At 38.2% G+C, this 22,665-nt stretch overlaps 1 protein-coding gene across 4 annotated transcripts in view; it reads left to right on the forward strand.

Annotated features, from left to right (window-relative positions):
- AGMO (alkylglycerol monooxygenase) overlaps positions 1-22,665 on the forward strand; it is a 192,950-nt gene that overhangs the window by 11,424 nt on the left and 158,861 nt on the right. For all 4 annotated transcript variants that reach the window (XM_010399095.3, XM_019285765.2, XM_010399096.3 and 1 more), the window contains exon 3: positions 8,803-8,954. In XM_010399095.3, the coding sequence (XP_010397397.1) occupies positions 8,803-8,954 (152 nt within the window). The remainder of the gene's footprint in view (positions 1-8,802; positions 8,955-22,665) is intronic.

Consider the following 22,665-nt stretch of genomic DNA (forward strand, 5'->3'; position numbering starts at 1 on the left):
TTACCTGCTTTATAACATATAAAATTGCAATCTGAAACCAAAGGTTTTCAATTTTTAAGAGTTAACAAAATGCAGGGCTGATTAGAATACACTTGATTCAATTTGATGCAAGTTATTCACAACCGTATGGAGCCAGGAGTGTCCTGACAGAACAGAAAAAAATTGTCCACGTGGATTTAACCATTTGAAGTATGTTCTGGTTTCCTGAAGTATCTACTAGATACTTTGTGTGTGACTATAGAAAATTATAATCCTATAAATTACCAATTGCATTTATCAGAAGAAAATTTGATACATGCAGTTTCTCATAAATTATATTTTCACTTTGAGACTTATTAGGTACATTTTTACTCCACATCTGTTTGACTAAGACTTTGGACAGATGTTTGTTTAGAGCATGGTCATGTGTTGCTTCTGGTCCAGCTGCCCCCTCAGATCTGCCAACATAACTGCACATTTAATTGCTCCCTAACCTGGTCCTGACAAAGTGATCTCGCTAGAAGCAGAAACAAAAGCCCCCCAAGAACTATAAAAGAGGTGTTTAAGCTCAGCTGCATTCATTTTGACAGAGCCAGGTCAGGGAGCAGCTATACACGCAATTATGGTGGCAGGTCTGAGGGCTGGTAACCACCACACTTAGGGCAGTGATGAGCAGATGGGGCCAAACTGGAAAGGTAATCACTTAACCTGGTTAAATGGGAAGTGGAGCTGCTGTGCTATGCCATGCCCTTAAACCAGCTGAACTTCTGGCCACTGCACTTCTGTCTTTCTTGTGCTCACGTAGTCCTCCCTTTCTCTTATGTTGGTTCAGGTGCTCATCTGATCCCAAGTGGAGTTATTTCCGTTCACTCAGTGAGCAAAAAGGTATTTGCTTTAGGCAGAGAGACGAGAAAATTGTCTGGGAGTGGAAATGGGGCAGCCAAGAGCTGTCAGCTTGTAGGTTCAGTCTCTACAGAACCTGCAGTCACGATCATGCCTGCAGCAGCTAGTTATGGCAATTTAAGGCACTGTCAATAGATGTGTCCAAAAATTAGAATTTTTAATAAGTAACAGGCTTGAAGAGTCAGAATCTACTCACCTCCCCATTCCTTCCACTCTCCAAGTAGCATTAGGTAGTCACGTATTTCACAAGAGCACCCTCCTGGCTTTACTCTCCCATATACACTGTTGATTGTTCCCACATTCTGCCAAAGGTCACAGCCCTCACAGCTCTGTCAAAGGAACAGGTTTTGAAATAACTTGCTAATATTCTGTAGGTAAAGCAGTCAGAGTAAGATAAACAATTTCAGTGATGGGGTAGTGCTGTGCAGCAGGATCTGATAGGATTTTCAGCAGACAAGCCTGACTCTTGGAAGGGGATTTTCAAAATCAGATCAGTTAAACTCATGGCAGTAATTGTCTTATCTGAACAGTTTTTCAGTTTTTGTTTAATCTGATTAGTTTGTTGTTTGTGTGGGTTGTTTTTTTTGTTTTGTTTTTTTGGGGTTTTTTTTGTTGCCTTTTTTTTTTGTTTGTTTGTTTTTTTTTTTAATCTGGTTTGTATTCGTGAACCAATTGGGACTAAGTTAGTAAATTAGTTACTCCTGTGTGGATTAATTATCCTATGTTCTTACTGTATCACTTTAACACAGTTTTATAAATTTAGTGTAAATCATCCTATCTCATCCAGGAAGTCCAAATCCAGCTGTGCCCAGTAAACATGCTAGTGCTTCCTGCCTGCTCTCTGGTGCTCATCACTACCTCCCTAATACCCTTCTAGCATCTGAGCCCCACCCAGGCATATCAGCAGCATTATCTTCAGAAGTTTAAAGCATAGAATTTTGGTACTGTTTCCATTTGTTTGAAGCAGGCTGGGGAGCACACATGGGCATAGCTGCTGGCAGAACACAGGACTACCAGTGAGCAGCTCTAGACAGTGCTACTTCTAGTGATGACTAAGGAAAGATCTGAGCCAGAATTTGAATCTCTGGAGTTTCTAATGAAATGACGTATAGGCTACCTTGCATTACAAGGAAGGATTTAGGAGAGTTTGGATATTCTCAAACTAATTGACTGAAACAACGGGTAGTCTCTATCTACCATAATGTTCTACAGATTGCTGTATTTCACAAAAACCTCTTAGGGATCCAATTACTCTTTTAGATTGTAACCTCTTATACAGAATGCATATTTTTCTACATCTTTAGTATTGTATCATTGTCTTTTTCTGTACAGTGGGGCCAGTAAATGGCTTGGTGACTGCCCATTCTTACTGCCAGAGCCCAGCTTTGCACCTGCCATATCTTTAGAAGCAAAGAGAAGCTGTCAGGGTAGATTTTCAAATATACTTGTGCTCTTCTGTGAAAGTACATACCATGAACTGAATTTACCCTTGTTGAAAATACAGTGTTAATTTCAGTAGTCTCTGTAGCTCACAAAATATACCAATTTCTCAAATCCATTAAATGTTGTGCAGATTTTTTTATTCCATGTTTTTGTATTTTGCTTTAAGCTAAATTGTGTCATTTTAAAAAAGAAAACTCTAAGAAACTGCTTCTGTATAGGGTACACTTCTGACTAAAGGACATCTCTGCTAAACAATGAATTAATCTTAAATCAGGACTCCACTAGATGGAGCACAGGGGTAGCATTTTTAGAGCTGGCCAATCTAGTTTCTTGGGTCAACACTTAGAAGTTATGAAAATTGGAGAAAAAGTCTCTTAATGATTCTGTTAACCAGTATTACAGATCTCAAAAGAATAGACTTTCACCACTGTGCATCATGGATAAAAACAAGCTTTCTTTTAAAACATTCAGAAGTATGGCCAAAGGAGTTCAATATAAATTCTCATGTAAATATTTTTCCTTATTTCATCATTTCATGTGCTATGATGCTTCACTGAGGCTATTTCCCTGTATTTTTATAGACCATAGCAACTGTTACTAGTTCCTTTGGTTTTTCTGAATCTAACTAGAACAATCTGAGTTGAATAGAATACCCTTTTCTCATTACTTATTTATATGTGACCTTTGAGAATATTATAGGTTTCTTCCCAATGTAACTTAAACCATAATGCAAATTTGCTCATTTCAGTGGAACAACCAAGTAGGACAGATCAAAGTCAGACCCTCAACTGGAAAAAGGTCCTAATCAAGCATTTGTATTAAACTCCCATGGTGATATTTGTACAAATACTGAAAAATCAGGACTGTTGCCTTGTAGAAGATGACATTGTAGAATTTTCCAGTCTTGTGTATCCTGAAGATACTGGAATAGAATTTACTGCCCAGTGTGCTGGGCAGGTATAAGTAGGTATAAAGAAATATAACTTCCATTCTCATAAAAGAAGAGGATTAAGCTACAATGCCAGAAGCTCAGTCATATGGAAGGTTTTAAACTAGGCTTTTTAGTCTTTTAAAGGTACCATGTAATTAAAAGTATCTGAAGATCTTGCATAAACTTAGGGCATAATTAGTTACTACTGTGGATTATATCACTAAAGGCAGTGGAACTTATCATGAAAAAATTTGTGTTGAATTTTTAATTGATTATGTATGTATAAATGAGCAAAGATAAACAAGTGACTTGAATTCTGCAGCAGGAATAGAACTTAATAATAAAAAAGTGCAACACTGTTGCTATTTTTCTTCCAACACCTGTTGTTTCACATTTTATTCCACCCACTACTGTAAATTAATATTAGTGTCATAAATTAGAGGATAAAAAGTGAAGTGCAACAAGAATAGGTTTGGTGAATAAAAGGGCAGTTCTGTCAGGCAAAATATTGTGCAATAGTGTGTACAATACAACTAGTAGGGATACCTGAGTCACCTCCCTTTTACTTCATTTTGAATTCGGTATTTTCTTTTCTCCTTGAAGAATACTGGAGGTTTGTATTGTTCAAACTAAAATGCTGGAGAAGAAAGCCATACTGAGGAAGAGGAGAGGCTTTGATTCAGCTTTTGTGTCTGGTGGGAACATTTTCTCAAAATGTAGGTGCTATTTCCTGTAATCAAGGGCTTTGCAGAGCCTGATAATAATTTCCCAGCTGTATCATTTTGGTGAATTATTTTTTAGCCTTGGGTTATTTCATGACTGGTTTTGCATATTAAGAATGGGAGAGGAGATCATATTCATCTTGATGATAGAAAACAGGGAATAGAACTCCCACAGCTCCCTCTCCCTTTCCCTCTACCTTGTGGAAAGTTTGGCTTTGTGCTAAAGCGTGAAAAAAGCCTTGACTGCAGTGTGTCAGGCATATTTCAGCTCGATTTGTGTCAACCCTAATAAGTCAGCTGACAAGGTAATAAATTGGGTGTCTGTTCAAGACCTGGCACCTGTACAGGAAATAAAAGGGGATTTCAGTTGCAGCAGATTTGCTTTGTTTTACAAATGGATCTTTTCTCAAGACTCCTCTACCTCCTTCCCCCCTTCTTCTCTTTACTGAAATCATGTTATCAAAATGTTTATTTCAATTGTGACTGGAGCCAGTTTTTCATTTGGAAAAGAAAGCTCTATGAGTATCCTTGGAAATGGAAATCCTTATGCTTTCCATTCTGAAATAAAACATTACAGAGCATTTAATTATTCATGTATCCTGCTGTTACATAAATGGTCTGAATAATTTCAAATTATTGAGAAACTGTCTTTGTTCAGCATTTTGAAACTTTACATTCATGTAGTTTGAATCAGGCTAGGAAAATAGAATTTATTTAACCCAGTGAAACTGTATTAGTAATATCTCACTATTTTTAATGATAATATAACCTTGTGACCAGGGTGTCTTAACATGTTTCCCTCTGTGCTTGACCTCCAAGGATGCAAGTCTGTTACTGCCCTTGAGAGCAGAGCTTTTGTAGGTCCAGCTGTAGGGTTGTGATTTTAGCTCAGGGGCACCAGGTCAATTCCCAGTGTGATGTGAGGTGGTGACTGCAATGGTGGTGAGAGCTGAGGCAGTTTCTTTGGAGTATTCAGTTTTGGTACACAGATCTTCCTCCATGCTTGGAAAAAGAGACAACAGCTGTCTCTGACCTTTTTCATTTTTGGTGACTGTCCTGGGCACCATGGAAGAAGTTTCTTAAAGGTGTGGTTTCAGGCTCTATGACTGGAGGAAGCAAAACAGGACCTTTTATTCTTTGAAATGGGCAGCTGCCTTTTCTTCCAATTGAATTTCTTCCACCTTTTCCCTCCTTCATTATCCCATAGGGATCTAGAATAAGTAGATCTTCATTTCCACAGGGAGAGTTCATCTCCCAGAATTTCCTTCTTGGACTTTTTTAATTAGAGGAAGTGATAATCTGACCCAGTGGAAGGTGAAGGGGGAAATGGTTTATTAAAAACAAATATTATTGCCATTAATTAAAGTACATATGACCTTTAGAAACAAGGAGACAAGAAATCTCAAGGTCATAACAGTTGCCTAAGTGTGCTTTGCACATAGTAAGGAAATTTTCAGCAGCAGTGTTCAAAATCCAAGAAAATAAATCTATGGATTGTATATAATGAGGTTTTCTATACAGTCTGTCTGTTTTAGGATTTATTGCTCTTTATGCAGAGGATTGGACTAGATGATAAAAGTCTTACCTATTCACTTCTGTTGCATTTATAGTTATCACATTTAAATGAGGAAGAAGTTTTTTTTACATTCTCTTAGTATTTTCAAGAAGTGAAAAAGGAACTTGAGGGGCAAAAGAGGGGGAATATAAACCTTTGAAACTCCAAGTGAACTTTCAGAATAGTAATTGAATGCAAGCTCTGGTCTTCCCTATCACACTGTAAATTTAAAAAAAAATACTTAGTTAAGCAACTCTTCTTTCTCCAGTACTGCCTAGTAATATGATGGATTACTCTAAATTAATTACAGTAATCAGCTAACGTTATGTGCTGTAGAGTTGTGATTCAAGCATGAAGGAAAGAATGTACAGCAAATTGCATATATAAAAAAAGTGTTGCAGGGTTAGCTCAAGGTTTACACCTTGGCCTCAGCCTGTGGAAAAAAAAAAGGACTCTAGGGTGAAATACTGAAAGCTGATCAAAAATGGAGGAAATGTTCCAGGTCACATATCTTTGGATGTACTGCAAAGGCATTATATGTTAATAAAAGCAGAAGAATAAAGTAAGAAAACAGTACCTAATAATAACTGATACTCTATGTTGCAAGAGGTGTTTTAAATTTCCTGGTCATTGAAAAGATGTTAAGAAATGCCCATTTCTTTGTGTTTGAATAATATCAGCTCCCTTCTGACCTGTTGTGAAATGGATTGAGAAGTTATACTGAACTTTACAGATTCCTCATGAGATGAATTGCAAAAATCTGCTTAGACACATACACTCTTCTTTAAAAATATTTATAGAACACAGCTTTTATGAAAATTAAACATGTTCCAGGTGTGCGTGGTCCACCTTCTGGGCATAGCCAAGTTGTTTTTGAACTGGTAGATACACCTGTCCTTGCTAGTCAAGAGAAATTCTTCATGGTCGAGCTGCTGAAATGAAATGAAATTTCATGGGGTTTGTTGTGTCTTGGTTTTATTTGAGAGAAAAACTGGTATGATTATAGTAAGGCTAGAAATGAGTTGTAGGTAAGATGTGTACCTGGCTGTGGAAAAAGTATTGGTTCTTTTCTTCCTGAGCAACAACTACTTGTGGTGCTTCAGCTCTCAGGATAAAATGGTGGATGCGATGCTATTATGCTTGCAGGCTCTTATTGGGAACTTGGGATTTTCAGATGACTTTTTTCTTCATTAATAGTGAAACTAGCACCACTTCTAGTGAACTAGAAGTTCAAGGTGTTTTCTTCTAGCTTTATTCAAAACACTTATGGGAAGTGGTGCTAATGCCAGGAGTATAAAAGCTCTGAATGGATGTCTTTGCAAAAAGATAGAGGTGACCACAAAGCAGCTATAGCATGGGGGATGGCTTGCAAGCTGAAACAGCCATGTTTGCTGAGCTTCCCTTCTGTTTCAGTGCAGCTGCCCAAAAGGACAGGCCATGGACAGACTGTTTTCTGGGATGTTTTCCAGATGTGTGAAAAAAGTCTTTAAAGGGGAACTAAAATCCTTTTTTAGTTTTGCAGATTCTAGCATTTTTGTGGCCATGCAGTAAACTATATCAACACTAATCTAGTTGAAAAAAAAAAAGGCAAAAAAGGAAGGGTATTGAAAGAAGTACCTCTAAGAACTGGTACTGAGACAAGAATGAGCAGATGTGGACAGAGGAGCACAGAATATTTCAGCTGATTTCAGTGTAAGGTGAAGTTCCAGATGAGACTGACGTGAGAGATGTTATTCTGTCCTTCGGCTGAAATTTTGCATGGCTGTGACACATATATTCAGTGTCTTACCACTTCTCTTCAAGTAGTGTCTGCAGGTGTGCTATCAGCAGTGTTCTCTGGAAGCTCCCTGAATTTATATCCCAGAGTTTTTCTTCAACTATGAATATGTTTTACAGGTTTTTAAAGTCTTGCACGACTTTGTGCAAAGGGGTTGCTGATAATTCTTTCACCGCCCCCCCCAAAAAATAGCAGCAGCATTAAATCTGAGAACTACATTTTTCGTGTGTGTGTGATTATCTTATTTCTTACTCTTAGGCTCTAAACTGAGGTGAATTTCATCCATTGATACATAAAAAAAGGATATTTATGACTTTTTTATAATTAGTATCTTTTCACTATGTTTTTTTTCCTGTTTGCCACTTTTCAGAGGCTGATACATTTCAGTTCACCACTACATTTTCAACACACAACAAAGGAGAGTAGCTGGAGGAGTTGTAAGGAACCTACTATAAATCCTGCTGTGGACTAGTTTCTTCTGCAAAAATGCCACTTTAAATATATATCCATCTGCAGCTGCAGCACCATTTCACAGCTACCTAAGCCAATTGTCACCTGGGCCACCCCGTGCCTACAGCCTCTCACCTTTCAAACCTGGGTTTAATGCTTCCCGATTCATCCAAAAACTCACCCAGCAAAATCAAAGCTATTTGTTTGGAGATGGCTCAGGGCTCCGGTTGGTGAAATGAGGTGGTAGGGTATTGAGGGGAGGGTGTGACCTTGGCAACCCAAATCTGTACTAATCTGAGCAGCTGTTGAGAGTTACTACTAGATTTGGCCTGCCCACTTCAGGGCTACTTTCTTCTTCTCCTGATCTCAGTGCTGAGCCTGTGTTAGGTCAGGGATAGCTACTCTTTCCCGGTAGTCCAGGAACTCAGCAGCAGTAAGAGCTGCTGTCTGGTGGCTTTCCATGCCTTTACAAGTTCATTATTTTTTCTGTCCCTTTCTGGAAATCCTGCCATTTCTCTCTACCAATTGCCTTTCCCCTTCTTTTCAAAGACACCGGCCTTTGTCTCCTCCTGCTGCATTTATCCTCTTTTAAAGTGAAGCAATATGCTGAGCAGGTCAAACATTTCCCTGCTCCCAGAAGCCCTGTCCCCTGTCAAGGTATTTTAATGTCATACATTAGTATTCTGGCATAATTGCTGCTACACTTCAATCACTTCTGACTTACTAGTTGGCAAGTATGGGTTTCCTCCAGATTTGGGAAAACAGCAACACCATAACACCTGCAGAGCATAGGAGTGCTTCAGCCTTTGAGCATGCTTAATACCATGGTGAGTAGGTGTGAGTTGGTTTTAGAAACTTGTAGACACTAAGCAAAGGTTCTGCTGAAGTCAGTAGTGGTATTACTTGACAGAGGTTTAAGAACCTGGAGACTGGTTTTATGTGTCCTAAAAAGATTCCCAGCTGGTAAATTATAAATATGTAAAAGGTTCTGAAATTAAAACTGACAGAATTACTGATAAAAATTTCTGGATCTCTGTTTCAGTGTTTTATTCAGAAGTATTGACTTAATTAGTTATATATACGTATGGAATAACTACAGACTCTTGGAACTGCCCTGGGACTCGCCATGGACATGGTATTTGACACTTTTGGGAGTGGACTTTGCATACTACTGCTTTCATCGCATAAGCCATGGTAAGACTTAAGTTTTTCATGTTTGAAAATACAAAATACATTAGTTATCTATTAATAAAGTGAGGTATTTATTTTGGTTTCTATACTTAATCTACTCTAAGCATATATAGCTGCTCTTCTTCCCAAGGGTTAGCAAAGATAAACTATGCATGGAAAACAGTTTATGCATCATACTCTATACAGTAAACATGATTTTCTGAAAGGAATGAGTATAATTTTGAAAACAGTTCAACAGAGAAAATGAAATATCATTTTAAAAAAAGTAAGGAAAAAATAGTACATAAAAATTTGGATTCAATATTCCTATATGCCTGTATGAAAAATACAGCAAAGTAGAGATACCTATTTAAAAAAAAAATCTGGTGGATGTACAAAGTACAGAGCAGTAAAAAGCAGGGTGGCCAAAATAATGGAGCCTGTATAAATCATGTCAGTCATTTCGGTACGTATATGTCTGTCTCTTAACATATTTCTGTTGTCTAGTGACAACAAATACCAGCTCTAGCCTTTTAAACCCTATCTGAAAATGCAATAACACTTTCTATCTATCCTGGTTCTGGGCCTGACCTAAAGTCTGCAGCAATGAAATAAGTATCCTCTTGTTCTTTAAGAGACTTTGGACGGGGCTTCTCAAAACTGAGTGCCCACAGCTTGCAGAAGCTGTGGGATGTAGTAATGATACTTTATGTAATGTGCTTTCAGAAAGGGAAAATGCTCTGCTGCCAGTAGGTCAGTGGAATATTTGGAAGAGGTAAGAAAGGAGCCTGAGCTGCTGCGAGGAGTGGGAGAGAGGAAGGGTCCCTCCCAGGTGGGGATGGCAGGCGGGTGTGAGAACAATGCAGGGTGGGTGTAAGGGGACAACAATGGTAGGGGGACGGGGCGGGAGGTGAGGAAGCAGGGGGAGCTGGAACAATGTGTTGAGGGGGACATCACGGCTGGGAGCCCTGCGTGGGTGTACGGAGACTGGGAATACACTCCACAAACAATGACATTAACAGTGCTGGCAGGGCTACAGCCTCAGGCTGAGAACTGGACCAGAGCAGGAGGCTATTCCTGTGTTTTAAAATAAAAATAATTGCCTTCAAGTGTTAGAAAATCACTAGCTTGGCTGTGCTTTCTCTAGAGTCAGGGATAAAATTCCCACTGGCAGAGAAGGGAACCAGGGTCATCTCTGCACTCTCTAAAGCAATGGATATATTTTTGTTCCTGCAGCAACTTTACTCTTCTCTATTTTTCTGTTTTTGATGGAATACTTTGAAATTAATCTCAATAGGTGTTTTAGAATTAAAATACAAACCAATTCTATATGTAATGGAGCTGAAGAAACTATAAGAAAATGCTGCTCTTCTCTTAAGAAGGTCAGTGCTGAGCTGTTCTATAAATGTTAATTTACTCTTCTTCAGGTAACAGAAATATTGTTTGCTGTTAGATCTGTGCTACTTTGCAGGGAACTGATGAAACATTGTAGAAAATCACAGTCTAACCCACACTCATCTCCGGTCAAACAATGATGAAATCTGTAGCGCAGCAGCACAGCTGCAAAAGTCAGCTGCATTGGAAGTTGCTGAAGAAATTTAAGTGTAGGAGATGGTTTTAAAAAGTCATGAAAAATATCTTTGTAAATTAAGAAGAAAGGGCACTGGAAAAGTCGCTGGTACAAGCAGACAAAACGCCTTTGCACTAGAAAGTGACAGGGCCTGGTGATTCAGGTGTGGATCCTACAGCAAAGTTAAAAATTAATAGCACATGTATATCCCAGGAAATTCAAGCTGTGTGGGCTAGATGCATGGGGATGTAAGTAATAGCACAAATTGTTTCAAACCGAAAAACTGAAATTCAGATACATTTTTCAGTTGTTTCTTAGAACTTGATATAATTTTGATATAAAGAATTATCATCATCATGTAGCTTTTCCTGACTGCAAGCAATAATTTTGTGACTCAATCCCCTGGCCTTTTTGCTACCTTTTTTCATGTTGTCCATGAGTAACTAGATTTTTCATTCTACTATTTCATAAATTTTCTTGAGTCACTACAGATTTTAAAGTTTCTTCTGTAGCAGAAATCCTACTTTGCAATATAAAATTTTTACCCAGCATTTGAGGAGATATTTTTTCCTCTTCACTATATGCATGTAATAGCTATTATCCTAAACTGAAGTTATACAGCAACAAAAGGAAGTATTTTTAGGTGTGATCTCATTTTGCAAAGGATAGAGTTATTCTAAGTATGTACTTGTATTTTCCATTGTTTGCAGTAGCCACTGAAAGGTTAGAAACTAAAATGCTTCACCACTTACTCCAGCATTCTTCTGGGTCTGATCCAAAAGCCATGGCAGTCAATGGGTCTACTTAGCCACTGCTCTTTCTTGTGACATTTTAATGTATTTATAAATCAATGTAATTTTTCCTTTGTTTCAGTAAAAACACCCGTTTTTTATGGCTGTACTGCTAAGAAAAGTATGCCATAAAATCACAGGGTTTTTTAAAATATATTTTTTTGAGGAAGGATATGTGTGGGTTTGAAGGATTTTTACCAGGTATTTTAATCTACCATATATGGATTACTCCTCAAGTTTCCTCTCCAGGTGCAGAGACCTTGTAGAGTTAGTCCTGCTAGTAAGGGGGATTTGGTGGTCCCAGAGCAGCGCTGAGCCCCAGCACACCCTCCCCGCGCCCTGGCCTCGCGGATACTCCTGTTGCAGATAAATGACAACGGCAGTAAGGAATTTGGAGGCTCTGTAAACTGATTTCTTCAGCAGCCACACCTTTTAATCACGGGGGAAATCTAGAGAATTCCAGATCCATGCAGAAACACGGGTGCGGGTGCAGAGCCCAGGTCCTGGCTGTGGGTGTCTGGTGGCCAGCTCTGGTGTGGGGGGCCCTGCTGGACGCAGGGGCACCCCCAGCCTGAGTGGGTCCCTTAGCAGCAGTGTGCTCAGCCCTGTGCTCCAGTGGGGAATAGTGGGGAGTTGTAAGGCTCTGTAAGGGAGTAGTTTTTAATCTACACTTCCCGGGGGATCACATTCTGCAGAACAGTGTGTTTCTGTCAGCTGGGAGAATCTCCTCTCCTCTTTCGGGCCCTAGAAGAAATTGTCTCTTTTAAACAGCAGCTTCCAACAGCTCTTCTTTTGTTCTGCTTTACTGCTGGGGAATTTCCATTGCTTCAGTGTCCCTCCCCTCAGTAAACCTGGGAGAAGCAAGTTTCCTTCAGCAGGGCCAACCTCCGCAGCAGCTGCATTGTTCTGCCTGGGCCCCGGTGGCCGGTGTCAGCCGCTCGCCCCATTGTCCGCTGGTGGCTTCCAGCCGCCCTGCGGGATACGTGACATGGTCCCTGTCAGCGAAAGGCCGAGCCAATATGAGCTGATGGTCTGAGCTACATCTGAGGTCATAAAACAGACCTCAGCTGATGAGTATATCCTCAGCAGATTCCCCAGCTGCTACATAAAATTTTGAGTTAATGGTGTGTCTCTTAATAATTCTGAATTTATTTATAGTGGATGAGAAATGAGCCTTCCTACACCAGGTGTATAGTAGAGCAATAGGCTCCGAGCTTCTCAGGTTCTCCCACTCCACAAGACTGACCTTTTGAAGGTTCAGAGTGATGCCATGAAGAGTTTTTGCCTTTTCTTTTATGCCCCTGTTATACCTTTTTACAACTTCTGTATTCCTAGTGCTTTTCCACTACATTCTTGGACTTGTTTGTCAAGCTGAGAGACTAAACATTTTAGAAGCTTCGTAGCTAGGGATCAGTGTGCCCAAGACCCCAAGGTCCTCTCCAGAACACATTCTGTAAACCAAGATAGAACCATCCAGGGGAAGGTTCCTTGGGGAGAGGGGCTCACTTGAGCCTCTCATTGGGGAATCTTTGATAGATATGCTAATTAGTAAAACCTATAATGTTATACCCGATCTTTTGGGGGATATTCGGCAGGGTGCATTTCAATGCATATGACCTGGACGTGTGCACCTAAGGATCCTTAAAATAAATACCAAGGTAAAATCCCTTTTCCCTTCTAACCGTGTATGACTCTTGATTTTAAGACCTGGAAAAGGCATCAAGAGGACAAAGAAAGAAATCCTGAAAACTAACTTCAGCATCGTCCTTCAAAAGACCATGCCTCAGACTCTGGCAAAATGTCTCAGCTGAGGATGTTGAGAAAGTTTTCTTTCTAAGACTTCAAATAATTGGAAGTTTTGTGAACATTTTATCTCCTGTTTTAAGGAACTTTTTTAAAAGGGTGTTTCTCTTAGCCATGACTTACATTGCTTCTGCGTCTTCTCCCAGTGAGTATCTTTTGTTACAGTTCCTTCAGCAGCAGAACTGACTTCAGAAGTTTTCTTGCTGCTCTTTCCTACACCATGCTGCAGTTCACAACCCACTCAGTCCTGAAAAAAGTATCATGCATGGAGATTGTGTGCATAAGATCACTGAAATAAACCATGTTAAAAAACAAGGTTGTGTTGCATTTCTTTCTTAACAATTCAACTCAGTAGTCATAGGGGTCAGCTTAGCCGTGGAGCAGGACATAAGACTGACATGCTAGCTGAGAATCTATGGGATTAAGGGGAGACTTGAGAGAGAGCAGACAATTTTCTGAGTCAGTAGTGCACAGACAGGTAACTGATTGTTTTATAAGGAGCCAGAGTGGATTAACTGACACAGGTAGGGTCTCAAGATTGATGCCATTAAAATAACTGGAATGTGTAACAGTAAAGCCCGGTCCTATTCTTTCTGATAATATGTATTGTGTAATAGTAATCCTAATGTGTTACTGGACACCAGGCAATACTGTGTGTGTTGCTGCATGAGGAGATGAGTTTAACCTTGTTAGAGGAAAACACAGCATGGCTCAAAGTCTCTTCACCATATATATTTGCTGATAATTTTTGGAGGGTGTATTGAAATCATATGATTGTACTATCTTTATTTATCTGACCCATTCCTGCCTTTGAAGTGCTCCTTTCATCTGCTTTTATAATGTGCTTGTCTGAATTCACTATATCAGCATGGACTTGTTACGTAGATTTTATATTAACAATTGATAGTATATTGAAATAATTTTGTGTTTAAAGGGTTTTGGATTTATGGGAAATTCATTATAATAAAACAATGTCTGACTTTTCTTACAAGGTTTGCTTTTCAGGAAAATCTGTATTTCCCCTAGAAATACAGCAAATTGCAACACTCTTTTACATGCCAAGTGGGGAGAGGGTTGGGTGGTGGTGGTATTTTTAGGCTTATTTTTGCATGTGGGAAAATGTCATTGTTTACCTGAGTAGAAATTCAGTACCATATTGATTATTCAAAATGAAACAAATTTAATTTCACCCCAGTGAGAGACAGAAAATGTTTGGAACTGTCAAGTGACTGGATGAGGCTCTGCTTTTTTTCTTGTCACAGCTTGTGTTGATTGCAAAGGGAATTGATACACAATGATTAAGGGAAAAATACTCTCTTCTTGTGCATTGTACAGAAAACATTTTTTTGCTGTTCTGTCCATTGTTTTTTCTTATTTTTAAAACAGGCTTGTGAGAGCAGGATATTAAAATGCTGTCTTTACTAGCCTCACAAAAATAGCAAAAGCAATAGCTGGTTGTCATATTTTCTGTTCCATCTTGCGATTGATTCTAGTCTAATAGCTGCAGACAACACAACATTAATTGAAAATAGTTCAGGTGATTATGACTCATTCATTGCCATTCAAGTTGGCTGTAAATGAACTATATAATTTATTATCTCTATATGCTTGTTTTTGTAACTTGTCTTCTACTATTCTCTTATGTTTTCGCAGTAAGAAGTGCTCCTTTAGTATGTGTCTTTTAATTTTTTAAGTGGACACTGAATTTGTAGAAGACCAAAGTCAACCTTAGCAAATCAAGATGTTGCCATTCCTTTTCATATTTAAATGTACATTTTGTAGAGAAAGTTCACCTGAAAACTACATCAGCTGCAATGAGGCTTCCTGATATGGAATGTCTAGGGTCCCATAAAATTATAGGAGCCTGCTTGTATTGTTTTCAGGTTGTTATTGTTCATAACAAGTTCCTGTTGTTTGAAAGACTGATTTCTTGTATACTGGCAAGAATAATGTCCTGATATGAGGTGAGGTTGACTCATTTAGTCTGTTAATTTTATTGTGGCATATGCAGATAGCTAAAGCCTCTTTCTATTTTACTTTAGACATGATGAGATAATAATTGACTTTCTGAAAATTCTCTGTAACCTGAAGAGCTCAGAAGATGGAAATAAGAGGGAATCCACTATAGAGTTTTTTCTTAATTTTGATTTCTGAATATCCAAAAGACATTTACGGGTGAATGGATTTTCTAAGTATTTTAAATGTCAGAGATAATTAAGAATGATGGTAGTAACAATTCTGCCAATAGGTTGGATGTCAGACAAAGTGACTGGCCATGGATTTTTGGCCCTTTATAGCTGCTGTAGGATGTGGTCTGGAGTGGGAATACAATGTAGTGAAGGGTAGGACGTAGTTTATTGCTATAGGTAAGGAGTTTAGCTCCATGGTCTGGGTTCAACACTATGCTTTCTGTGATTTTTGTAGGTTTTCTGTAAATATCTGGTAATTGCTTTCCTTTCCGCAGATTACTGGGAGAGACAGGGTCTCTGACTGTTATGAATTAGACCTTGATATGAGTACAAAAGCAATATTTTTTATTTTTCGGATTCCAGAGACAATGTATCTTTTAAATATCATGAAATACATGTTAATGAAAGCATGAGCTGATAAATGGCACAATTTTTATGCCAAAATTCAGGTGGTAATTCCATCTCCCCCCCAGCAGTATTTATCTTCTCTCAAGGTCCCACCACAAAAAGACCTGGCAAGCTCTGCAGTAAATGGAAAAGAAACTATTCCTCCATTTTCCTTGTTTGTCATTTTATGGTTGGGAAAATGGCCAGCACAAGGTTAATACTCCTTTTAAATATTACTTATTTTCCTACTTTGAGGATTTACATAATACATTGGCATTCTGGAGGCTCTCTGGATAGGTATTAGTTAGAAGTATGTATGGGTGACCGGAGTGTATCTTTTTTCCTACTTGCGGTGCCTGGGTTTTTCCTGAGTGCACAGATTAAGGAAAAAGTTCTGGATCTGCTTGCACAAAAGCAAGTTTGCAACATGCTTTTTCAGTTAGACATTAGAAAATGTGATGAAGTGGGAGAAGAAAGTTTGTTATAAATTAGCATGGATTGGCCATTCAGAGAGTCAGCTGTCTTCACACATTCGTATCCTTGGCTAGTGCTGCCCTCTAGGCTGTGTTTGAATTTTAAACATAGATAAAAATAATCCCTGTTTCGTCTGAGTGGAGAGGTGAGTATGAAAGCACCCAACTCACTGCAGGGGAACAGTTCATTTGACATACTTGTTTCAAGTGTGCTGCTGAAAACCAATGAAATGGTGCATAACACTTGTATTTTTTAAGGTGTTCTAGAACATAAAGTAAAATCTGAATTATCCACATTTTAAAGTGAATCTTTTTCAGTTAGTGAGTGTGGAAGAGTGGAAATTAGTTCTTCTGCAATAGTTTGAAGATCTTATTAAAGTTTTACTTGAAAAAAGGTTTGAAATAGTTCTCTTGTACTCTGTTTGGCCTCCTCCTAAATGTTATAGAACCACCTTCAATCAAGCTGAAGAGAGAGAACTGTATGTTTGGTAGTTCAGCTACTCATTCAAGGAAAGAAGTCCAGCTATGTCTATCTTCTCTTACTTTTTTTTTTTTTTGTCTTAAACTTTGAAATTTCCTGAAGAAGTTGCAAAAAAATCACTTAATCTAGGCTCATTTTAAACCAAAACCAACTACGGTGATTTTGGAGATGCTACCTCAGTTTATGATACAGCAGCTCTGCACACTGTCTTGCTAGAGGGCTTTGTCTTGGGCTGGTGAGATATTTGAAGAGGGGCAAGGTTCCTTTTTATGTCGCTTACATGTTTTACCAATCTGTTGAAATCAGCAGATCAGCAGTAAAAGGTACCAAATACAACAACTGTTTTTAATCTGTCATGTGAAACTGTGATTGTAAGGACTTGGATTTCGAGTAAAAGCACACTCCATATAATTCATCAAACACCAGCAGTGGTAACTATTTTTTGTCACAAAGTTTTAAAGTAGAAGCAGAAGCCTAGAGGAATGAAAGGCATTGTTAAAACAGATGGTTCAGTGAGATGCTTGTGCTTTCTCTGTTACAAAAAGAAGTGTTTTTCTCCTCCTGTGCTAGTTCAAATTGCCTGGTCATTATTGAAATTTCTTTTCAAACTGTGCAGAATTTACCTTTGGAGACTCTTGACGGTCTACCTGCAGGGAAAGGTAAGGTGGTTCCTGTGGCACGTATGTGGTTGTGTGGCTGGGGCATGTGGAGTGGGTACCCACATCCAGCTCTCCTCCTGGGCAGATGTACTGCTCTGAAAGGCTTGGAACCAGACTTCTGTTCCTCGGCAGGACATTGCTAAAATATCCCATTTCTGCACTATTAGGACCAACGGCAGTGAGAAATTTAGAATGCCTTTTTAACGCAGAATAGAAGTGCATTCCATCCCAAGCCCCAAAAGGCAAGCTGTTCCTTTCAGGATATTACTGAGATTTCCAGAAGCTCAATGTCTGTAATAGTTTTCCTTGCTTGCTAAAACTCTAGTGAGGCCATTACCATTTAAAATACTTCATTTTACATTTCAAGATTGGCAATTAACATTTAAAGTGTGTCTGGAGCAGACAAAACATTTTTGTATCTGGGAAATGTTCTTTGCATGTATGTTTCCTTCAATGCATCTTTATTGCATTAATAAGGTATTTAAACTGCCAAAACAGCTTTTTTGAGTGTAGGAAGGGCAATCTTTTCCACATCACTCTCTTATCTAAATTGATAGCATGCTGGTGGAAGATGTAACTTAAAAAAAAATTACTAACCAGATTTTTTTCTCTTTTTTTAGTAGCTAAAATTATCAGTAAATCCTTTTTTAGTATATCTTTTGTTTTATAACCTACACTATTTCTCGATTAAATTTTCTCAAGAATCAGTAAATGTCAAACCTGAGTAAATTCATCAATGCTAACTATTTTAAAAGTAAAGTTGCTTTTTTATTCTAAATGAAGACATACTAAATAGAATGTAAACATCCTGTTGCAAGAAGATACCTACAGTGTTCCCATGTATAAAGCTGTATGAAATACAGGTATCCTAAATGGGAGTCACTCAGCTGTTTTTTGATCTTTATACTTTGATTTTGTAAAGTACTTGCATTTAAGCACTAGGTGATGGCCTCTGGGCTACTTATTTTGAGGACTGCATGGGAACAGAAAATTTATTTTTGCTGCTGGGAAACAGAAATTGTGACTAAGCAAATTGTATTGGTATGTATGCATGAAGTGCAAGATTTTGTAGGGTCCGGGAGGAGGATTCTTGATTCTATCTAGTTACTAATTTTCCAGAAACCCTTGAAAACTTTCCTTCTGAAAAAGGTGTGGCCATTCTCAGCCTTTCTGATGAGGACATTACACCAACTGGCAGTAAAATGGTCTGGCTATTGCTTCAGAAAGTGCAGTACAACCTGGACATGTGACCTTGTAAAACATGGGTGAGATTTCCATGTGCTACTTTTAACTTCAATAAAATTATAAGAATTCCTTTCAATTTAATGAACATATATCATAAATACCACTGTCATTCTAAGCATACCTTGCCATTTTATTTTTGTAAGTTCAGGAGGGGCAAAGCTATTGCTAAGTATGGAAAGGGAAGTGCAGACTCTCAGGCTGTAATAACACTATGGCATGTGACATGTTTTCACAAGGAATCATTTCAGACGTCAGTGATGTCATGTTCATGGCTTCCATCACCTGGAAACTGGCCTTTTAAATTGAGACACAAAGGTAGGATTTTATTGACTTTACAGCATAGTGGTGTAAGGAAAGTATAGGCTTCATATGCGCATCATATATACTTCTATGCTTTCTTTTATTTTCTTTTAAATTCTAGTCACTATTAACACATGGATGCTGAGATCCTAAAATTTTGTAGTTATAAAAAGAAAAAGTTGTATTTTTTAAAATGTGGTAACATACACTGTATTACAGAAATAAAAATAAAAGGAGTTTTTCACCCCAAACTGTCTTTTAATTTAATGTACTTCTGACTGGAGATTAAGATATTAAAAATCAAAACAACCAAGCAATAATAAAAAAATAGAAACTCTTCCTGAGGTGTTTGTTGACTAGAATTGATGTGAGGCAGGAATGAGTGAACCTGTCAAAGCCAACACTAAAGTCTTTCTTGCTATTTCCAGCTTTGCTCTTCTCCTGATGTCTCTTACCCACTCATGCTAACATGATTTTTTTTTTTATTGTAAATGGTGTTTTGCTACTTAAACATATGGTTTTTTGGTTGATTTACAGTTGAAAAATAAGTCTAAAAATATTATGGAGACATGTAGAATTAAGTATGTAAGCTTGTTATATCATTAGCAGATTCCCTTGGACCATATGGTTAAAATGAATCTCAGTCATGAACACTTTGTAGCATTCCTATGGGACAAATGACAGTCTGCAAAGTGCTCACAGAACACATATAAAATAAATTCATACTAAATTACAGAATTTTAAGAAGCCATAATACTAATTTTTGCTCTTTTTTCTTTAAATATGGGTATGATTATTAAGTTTACCCCTCTTGTAAATGCACTTCAACTTCACAAAGCAGAGTTAAGTTGGACAACGTGAGGCTGGTTCAGAGAAATTATTGGGAAGATGTACATGCAACCTCAGCTAAACAAAAAAACTTCAAAAAAACTCTTAACATAGTTTGAATTTTTCATTTCTTGTTTGAAAATTTTTACTAAGCAATTTCAGATTGGATGTCAGGACAGAGATATGGAAACTTTAAATACAGCAGTATCTTTAAATTAGTGAACAGTAAGGATAGTAAACAGTAAGGATAAACAAACTCAGATTCAGAAATTATTCACATTTTCCTTTGCTCAGTATCTGTCTTTGGTGAAAATAATTGAGTCTCTTAGGATGCTTTTTTTTCATAGTTAAACTGCAGAGTGTTTTGCAATGGAGATGAGTTTCATTTTTCTCTTCTGTAAAACAGGGGAAGGATAGCACAAGCAGATGATAAGACCTTCCTAGCACAGTGGCAGAACAAGGGACAAACTCAGGGGTGAGAATTCTTCAGGCTGGTACCTTCAGTCCAAAGGCAGTGCTTCCATTACAATAATTCTACAAGTGAAGTTTTTTTTTTTTTTTTAGAGAATCATAAATTTCTGGTGTTTTGTCTATCTGAAGTTTAGTTGGCGTAAGTTTTGCTATATAGTTTATTCACAAATCAGTCTATAATCTTACTTGTGATTTGAGTAGTTTCTTCTGGAAGTATGTAATATATATATATTATATATATCTAAAAGCTTCTTTTAAAGTGTAGGATGTTTTGCATGCGTTGCAGATACGACCATGTTATTATTTCAATTGCATATGTATGCTCCCTGTGACTGCAGAAGTACATAGTCACAGAATAAAAACCACAAAGGAATCCAGACTGCTTATTTTTATACTTACTGATATCCCAGGGAAAAAGGTAAAAGGCAGTTTATAAAACCTGGACAAAAGAAGGATGTAACTTTTTTTTTTACTCCCTTGGGCTGAATCTCAGCTGAAATAACTGACAGTTTTTGGACTTACTGAAGGAAATGATGAGTGAAGATAAATATCCAGATGTTTGCTGGCCAGATGTGTAAGGTTACATTTTGGAAAGCATGAATTCTCTACCTGTGTCTTCTGAGAAGGAAGTTGTAAATAGTAAACATGCTATATTTTTATTTCTACAGTTTGGGGGGAAAAACAACGTTCAAAGTAAAACTTTGTTTTACCTTCGGTGTAGGGTCTTAAGAACGGATGTAGGCTGAACATGCAGATTTGCACAGCATGCAAGTGGGATTTTTCTAATAGCCATTATGTCTGCATGGCTAAGTTAGCACCCTTTGTGCATTGTTTTTAGTTGAGATGCAGCTCATGGAACTGTCATAATTTTCCAGCAGTAGGATAGGGGTGTGTCAAGTCACTGAGAGTTTCCTATTTTCTATTCCCATGTTTCAAACTTATTATTTACGACAGTAAAAAATTTAAAGCTTGACTTTTCCCCCTCTTTCCCCTCCCTACACTAAGTCTCTCCCTTCCCACCTAACATGCAGATCTGCTTCTTTTCAAATAAATAGTTGGAAGTGGCTGCCTGCTCATACAGCAGCACAGCTCATCTCAGCTTGTGCTTGCTCTCAAACTTGGGAAGAGGAAAGAAAATCTTGTTAAAGTCAAGTAAATAACTTAGCTGCTAGGCAGTAGGAAAAATATTGGATTTGATTGTGTATTATTCCCATATGGGTGAGATATATTTAAAATTGAAAAGGAAACCAGCTCCCTTAAAACTTAAAGTGACAGATTTTCAAAAATTGGCAGCCAATTTTCACCTATAATTGTACTTAATGTGGAAGGGATTTTCCTCTGCTGATGAAGGATAAGAGGGTCTCGCCACCATACTAGCAGTGAGGCAGAGGAGGCCCCTTCCAGCGCGTAAAATTTGCTGGCCAGATATTTCTCCATTTCCTTGGGCTAAATATCTCCTGAGGGCTGGAGAGTGCTTCAGTGCATGGGAGGTGATGAACTAATTTATGTGAACTCCCCACTCCTTAGCAGCTCCAAAGCAAGCATGTCAAGAGTGAAACTTTAAAAAAAAAACAAACCAAACAACAAAAACCACCAACCAAAAACAACTCAAAAAATCAAGCAACCAACCCAACTTTTCGACAGGGTTATTCATTTTGTAGGCAGGCAGTGTTGCAACATGTTGCAGCATGTTCTAGCACTGCAAATTCCCTTAACTGGCATTGCCTATAATTTTAAATGCAAATGCCTGAAAGGGTTTTTATTTATGTGCTTATGTAGAATTATTTTTGTGTTCCCTTTCTGCCAGTATATAAACATTGGAAAATATAATATCAATGTAATTACAGGAGCCCAGCCTTTTCCTCCTTAGAAAAATAAAGAGCTTTCAGAAATACTTGTTTCAAAGACACAGACTTCCCAACAACAAATTTCTTCAATGGCTTACTAATTTTTTTTCAGTCGTTTATGAGAACAAATAGGCTCTGGAGCATGGCCTGAAGATTAGATGTTGCAAGGATGTAGAAATAACTTGTCTCAATTTCTGTGTAATGCTCAAAACATTGCTGCAAAGTGTTATGTGCTCAGGACGAGGAAAGATGTTAAAAGGTACAAAGAGAGTGTGGAAGTATCACCAGATGCAATTCTTGCTGAGTCTTTGCATACAAAGAGGGAAGGGGAGCGGTTTGGAAGAGAGAACAAGAAAGAGAGTTGGAGAGTGACGGTGAAGAGGTGACTATAGAAGTGGTATAATTCTGTTCCTGGGAATTCAACCCCACTCCTAGGATAGCTGCTGTTCCCCATGAAGAGAGACCAAATTGCTAGTGTCTGGGAAAAACCCCTTCAGCTAAAGGTTGAGGAACCAGGTGGCACTTGGAAGCTACCCCAGCCCATCACTGCAGCTATGGTGGCAACACAACTCTCAGGGGAGGCTCTGGACTCTGCCACCCACTTGGAGCTGTGGTTTCCTTTTGCAGGTGGGGAAGTAGGAGAACAGACTGACAATCTGTTGTCCAGATTTGCTAGTCAAGCTAGTAGTTC

This window comes from Corvus cornix, chromosome 2 (genome assembly GCF_000738735.6).
Source record: "Corvus cornix cornix isolate S_Up_H32 chromosome 2, ASM73873v5, whole genome shotgun sequence".
Classification (NCBI taxonomy): domain Eukaryota; kingdom Metazoa; phylum Chordata; class Aves; order Passeriformes; family Corvidae; genus Corvus; species Corvus cornix.